The sequence below is a fragment of the Pecten maximus genome, chromosome 13 (genome assembly GCF_902652985.1).
Source record: "Pecten maximus chromosome 13, xPecMax1.1, whole genome shotgun sequence".
Classification (NCBI taxonomy): Eukaryota; Metazoa; Mollusca; class Bivalvia; order Pectinida; family Pectinidae; genus Pecten; species Pecten maximus.
This window is the reverse complement of record NC_047027.1, coordinates 12,652,492-12,659,171: the sequence shown is the minus strand read 5'-3', so window position 1 is coordinate 12,659,171 and position 6,680 is coordinate 12,652,492. Positions and strand designations below refer to the sequence as shown.

At 35.0% G+C, this 6,680-nt stretch overlaps 2 protein-coding genes across 3 annotated transcripts in view; one reads left to right on the top strand and one right to left on the bottom strand.

The window, feature by feature from the left end:
- LOC117341220 (sialin-like) overlaps positions 1–401 on the bottom strand; it is a gene marked incomplete in the record, with an annotated part of 7,933 nt that extends 7,532 nt beyond the window's left edge. The window contains 1 exon segment of the mRNA XM_033903075.1: positions 12–401.
- A 202-nt stretch (positions 402–603) lies between these two features.
- The window catches only part of LOC117341083 (amyloid-beta A4 protein-like), a 54,603-nt gene continuing 48,526 nt past the window's right edge, over positions 604–6,680 (top strand). The window contains exon 1 of one of the 2 annotated variants that reach the window (XM_033902916.1): positions 604–741. In XM_033902916.1, coding sequence (XP_033758807.1) covers positions 688–741 — 54 coding nt within the window. In that variant the 5' untranslated portion in view covers positions 604–687. Of the gene's footprint in view, positions 763–6,680 lie in introns of both variants that reach the window. The other variant, XM_033902915.1, reaches the window with a different exon arrangement.

Sequence of the window (6,680 nt, the reverse complement as noted above, 5' to 3'; positions counted from 1 at the left end):
CTTATACCTACACGATGTCTAACTCCGGTATGACGAGCCCGATGATAAGTTAACTAGATCCGATTAGGCCCAAGGCTAATAGCCCCGGGGTGATTTGTCTGCAATCTTACAAAGCCATCAAACCTGAAGATTTTCAATGGTATAGTTGCACATACGAGTATCAACCTTGGTTCAAATGTCTTCCCCGCCAAAGATCAATGTCGATTCATGTGCGCGATGCATCAGCAGCCAAGTTATGAGCTTTTCCTTCAAAAACACCGGCATATGGTCGACGAACACAAATTTATGATAGCCGCCATCATCTGTTTATTTACAATCAGCACTATCCCTTCGGGTTTTGTTAAGTCAACGCTGATTGGTCAGTGGATTTTCGTCTGATATCGAAAATGATATAATATTTCTTATTTTTCATCGATTTTGATATGATTTTAACAGGTAAGGTCGCTTTCATATATTCAATGGATCTAATTCGAATTTTAACTATATCTTATAACCTCACTCAATTTTTATTTTATCATAAAATATTAATGACATTTCTCGTGGAATGAAAAAGAAAGAGCCAATCAAATCAGCCGTCAGTATACCGCATAATGATATAGTGACGTCACTGACAGTGTGTATTCAGAACCAGTGCCCGACATTAGTCGAAGAGGAATCATCTAACTTGGATTGCTTAGATTCTTCAAAATGGGACCTAAGAACGGCCCATTGGTGCTTTTAGTTGTGTTAGCCACACTGAAGGTCAGTTTTGGGTATATAGAGGTAAACATTTATTTATTTTCTTTTGTTTTTCGTTGTGTGATTGTGGTGCGAGCAGAGGTGTCAATGGGACGATGTGTGATTTCACATGTTTCTCCACGGCTACGAAGATGATGGTGGGTAGTTATTTTATAAAACGTAATCAATTTTTTCCATGAGTATGGTATGATTTTGACAGGAATTGATAGTACACAGTGTAATTAGAATTAGCCCGACTCTGTCTCGCCATCCACAAACCATGACTGTAGCCCCACACACAGTGTGTGACCTAGAATCCATTGATTAAAGGGGCTATTATGTAGAGAACAGTCGTTATAGAAGGTGTCGGGTGTCATCTGACATCAGATTTTTATGTACATGGTGACCAAAAAGAGGAAATAGTATGATTACACATGCTGATATTTCCGTATGCTTCTGAGAATATTACAGAGACACCTAATTAATTCTGTGTGACGTCATCCTGTTGTAGGCCTAGCAAAATGACAATCTCGGTGAAGTAATTGACATTTTTTGCAATAATTTGTGTAAATTGTTACATAAATTGTCTCTTACTCCGAGCAATCGGAAGTAAATAATTCAACACCAAGTCATCATTTGTGTCGTCATATTATAGTATTGTTAAATTAATGTAAACCATTGGATAAATTGGAAATGTGTCACTTTAGAGAAGAAAAAAATAAAATAAAGAGAGAAGTGCAAAACATTATCGAAATAATAATTGTGGAAAGTCTGTTCTTTGTGGTAGGAAAGTTCCAGATTTGTTTTTAACTTTTATCAATTAACAAATGTACGGGTCTACATATTATGTAAGAAATCTTTTTTTCCGCTCAATCCTAATTGCAAATACAGTATAGAGAAAAGGTACATTCCAGATGCAGAGAACAAAATTTGATAATATATTGTACTACTGGTGTACATGTATGTCAAAATTATAAAAGGTCTATGACAATATGTAAAGGTATATACCTCAAATATTTTTTTAGTAAATAAGACTATTTAGGACGATGTGATATTGTTGCTGTTATTTATTACAGAAAAAATTGGACCTCAAAAGTTGCTGTTTGCTAATTAAAAATTCTGTTTTTGTTTAATATTTGGAATTTACTATTAGATATTTTCTAGCTCTTCATCTGATACAATTTAGTGCAGTTAAATACTATGAGCAGGTATACAGCATGCAGGTACACATAATAGACATAGGTGTGCCCAAGATCTGTCAAATCCAGAGTGGACATACTATAGTTCTGAGTTAATAACACAAAAGCCACAAAGCCCTTGGCGATCATTGGTCCAAATAAGGGCGTCTGTCTTAGTTATATATAAATGTACTATATGGACATAGAAGAATTGGAAATTAATAAAAAGGATATCCTTCATTTATTTAGCTAGTTTATGCAAATGTAAATGGTCATGGTTTATTACAGAAATGTGGTGTAATTTGAGATAAAATTACCAGTAAACATTTAAGGTACCTGTACATGTATATATGCTGTTTTCATTTCAATAATTTTGTAGTCAATAAGTTATTACCAGTTAAAGGTCACAGTATTATGATATATGATTTAACCATTTAAATTTGAGTTAAAAATGAAAAAAAAAACATCACTAGTACTGTATAGCTACATGGTGCCTGAATCTGATGGCAATTACGTATACCCCTTCATATGTTGATATATGTATCTATATATAGCTATATGAATATGTGACGGTATATCTATTAAAGTGTCCCATGGCTATATATGTACATCATATATATATATAATTATATATGGCAATAAGCCTGTGTCTGGTAATATGCCTTATTTCAGTTTAGTGAAAAGGCTTTGCAGCTTGAAGTCCACCCCTTATTTTGAGTCAAAGTTCGTGTGTCTCATGCGGTTTATGAAAATTTTCAGGTTCAATGTGATGTATGCACTGTGCAGAATTCATCAATTAAATTAATTAGTGATATTTATTTTGTATGAAACAATATACCCGGACATGCTGTAGAAATCTACCCTTTGTTGTTTTTGAATAAATAATAATAAGGCTTGGAATGAAAAATTGATTTGCCTGGATAATTAACAGATAAATAAGAATGTCTAGAGCCATGAGCATTTGTATGGTAAAAGGTCTGTTGATGGAGCTGAGAAATCGATTGTGTATTGTGTTCCAAGGTCTGCTCAATACATATATATGCAACACAATTATTGATTAGATAAAAGATTCTGACTAGTAGCCTATAGCTATAGGCCGCAAAGTGCGATGATGATCAAACTGTCGGAAACCATGTCACCGTTCCAACCATTTCTGGAAGACATTATGGAATTTTCCTATATTGAACTTGGAAGCACTTAGGTGTGTCATCATATATGATTCAGAACTTGCTGGACAAATTTCTGTCTAGACTTATAAGCTAAAACACTGGGGAATGCCAGTATTAGCTGTTATTGACTATATGACAAATAATATTTGAAGAGTTTCTGTTCTGTGGTGCTACCAAGTCTGGTAATAGTGTACAACTGGCTTTGTGTTCTGCTTTAATTTGTTGTCATAATCTATTGTATTTTGACTCCACAAAGTATTAGGAAAAAGATAAAATTAAAAATGTACACCTGTTTCATAATGTAAGAATTTTCTCAGTCTTAAAAAAACCCGAGGATGGCCAACTTGCGAGTATGTGGTAACTAAACAGTTTATTTGGAGGGAAACCATGACGGGGCAAAAACTGAGGTGAAAAAACTCAATTAGACAGAAAATGGGCCAGGCATGTGCATAATGTTGTAGACTTTTGTTGGTTTATCACCCATCACCATTATCAGGCCCATTTTGAGTCAGGGTCACCTTCCTTGTGTTAACTTGGGTCTAGTCCTCACTGTAAGTAGCAACATTGGTTTGGTCTACAGGTTTTTGTCTCCTTTCACGGCGTTAGCTGTGTTCAGGCGATATGAGGGGACTGGTGGTTGAGGCCCTTTGCTGTATGTGTGTTCAGGGGATATGAGGAGGCGGCCTGGCTGATGGTTGAGTTCCTGTGGCGTGTTCAGGTGATATATGAGGAGGCCATGGTTGAGTTCCCCCGGTGGCTGTTTCCCCCCTCAGGTCCTGTCTTACCCATCCAGTACGTCCACAGGGCTGAACATCTCCCTGGACGGAAAAGGGTATTTGAATTGGCTAGGTTAACGTTGTCCTCAGTCGGTTGGGTGTCAAACTCCATATATGTGAGCAACATTATTTAGAGCAATGGGAGTTAAAAGCCCATGGACACAGCTAGCTATCACAGTAGGCGGCGACTTATATATACTTGTGGTATTCCTGAGGGCGGCGAGAGGCAAAATCATGACTACAGATACAGGAATGATGGCATGCAATTACTACAGTTTATAACTTTTAAAAGCTTAAAGCTTTTAATTTCTTAAGTTACTTATAATTGCAAGATCATGATCATGAAATGAAAATTAATTTATACAATCAAAGAATTTAAACCTCAAATTATTTGGCACAAAACCATTGAAGACAGATTTGACAAAATTCATCTGATATTTTCAACCAAGGCATGCAGTTTTTAACCAAGCATATTTCATATCTTCTCCTATGCCAGAAATTATAATTCCTATATGCAAGCATTTAAAACATTTAACCCTGCAGGCCAGTAAACATGTAATATAACTTCATGATTTTATTTAAACTATTTAGTATTTTAATATAGTTATTATTTATTTGAAATTTGGTATATATCAAGAACAGTTTAAATATCTCAATCTAAGTTTGTATAAGACCTGTCTATTTTGTCTGATAAATCAATTACAATTTTCAAAATCAATTACAATTTTCAAAATCATTGTACATATTAATGAATATTTAAATATTTTTTTTTAAAAATTGGTAAAATTAAGCTTAATTAACTCTTCATGAATGGAATTCCAATTACTTCTGTCATCATATGGCACAATTACAAAATTTACTCAAGCAGCTTGATGTCCTCTGCAGTTTCTCAGCTTTACTAATATAACGCCACATATATATATATATTACGTTTGATCATCCTGACAAGTAGACGTTAGGTTTGAGAATGTGGTACGACAAGAACCACCTCCAGCCTACCTATATAGCTACATGAAGCTAAGGTAGGGCACAACTTACAATTTATGCTCAAGTTGTTCAATTTCAAGAATGTGTAAGACTTTTGTGTGTCACTGCGTCTGAAGTTTATGTGTGTATTAGGATAGGCTTTACCTGAATCCTCTCATCTCTGTTTATAAAGCCTTGTTATCTTTATACAAATAAAACAAAATTACTTTTGAGGGAAATTTTGAAAACTATATATGTTTCAAATGAAAAGAATTTTGACCTATAATTAGATGTGATGTATACCTTGATATCTAATCTAAAAATATATAACAAATCATATCAGAAATTGAGAACATGATTTAGAAAAAAAAAGATTTTATGTCTGAGTTATATGCTAACAAGGACAGAATAGTTAGTTGGGTCCAGGTGGTGTTTGAGCTGTTGCTCATTATATGTAGTACAGAGGGACATTGTCCAGGTATATAGCTATTAACGATCATTATGTAGCAAGACGGTTATTTTAAACAAAGCTGATTAAAACTTTGTAACTGTGCCATATGGTGCGTGGCAGCAGTACTGTATGAGATTTAATTCATTTAGACTGTTGTTTTTGTTCAGTTTCCCTAATTTTTTTTTAATGATTTATTTGATATTTGTACTATAAATTTTGAAATTTGTAATTGTTTCCATAGTCACTTTGTATATATTTTCTTACCCAAGCCAATAATTATAAATCATTGTTAATATATTGATCACTTGGCTTCTCTCTTAAATATCTTGGTGGATATACATGTATGTATAATAATTAACCTCTGCTCCGGGGATCCCTTACCCTAGGTCACCCTGACTCGCCTCCTAATCCCCTCTCCCCTGCCTTATCATATATATATAGGTCCCCATGCCCTACCCCCTTACCTCCATTACCCTAGCTCTCCCTGTCCCATCCCCCTATTCCCCTCACCCTAGCCCTCCCTGCCCCATCCCCCTAACCCCCTCTTCCTTCCCTACCCTAGCTTTCCCTGTTCCACCTTCTAATCCCATTTTCCTTCCTTACCCTATAGCTCTAGGGCCTGGAATTTAGGACTCAAATGTCAGAGTCCCAAAAATAGATTGTCTAGGACCATTTGACTGCTAGAACTAGTACTAGAGTCCAAAAAATATATTTAATCTATATTATAGCACTCAAATGTCAGAGTCCCTTTAAACAATGGCCATATATGTCCTTTATGAAATGATTTTAATTAAGTGTAGTATGATATTAAATAGACCATATGTCATTCAGTGTGAGAAGAGACACTGGTGCATGCAGTGCGTTGTGTCGTCATTGTGAACATATGTCTATAATCTAGGGATTAATTAGCTGATCAAGAAATCTCAGTATTTTCTTTCTTTGTCATACATTTCAACATAATTTTACCAGATTTAGACCAAACACAGATTCGATCAACAAATGTAATGTTGTAATTACCAGTCAGACAGAATTTGGCCAAACAGTGGAACAGCCCTATATAACTACATGCCATGTATCTTTTGAACTATAACTCGGGTAATCAGTATCATTATGTGCCTGGAAATGAAGATAATCTTCTTGCGACTGCATGGCATTAGACAATAAGGGACACAAATGACTGTATCAGTATGAAGCTGTCATGTTTCCATTGTGTGGTATTTGGAGATCGAGCATCCATCATAATACCAAAGACCTGTTGACATTCCAGTGTCAAAAATGGAACAGATTTACATTTGTATTTTGTACTGTTGACATTAAGTCCATGTAGTATATAGACGAGATGTCCATTTATACCAAATTAAAATGCAACAAATAAAACCCAATAATTTTGGTCACATAATTTTAGAATGGTCATGATCACTGT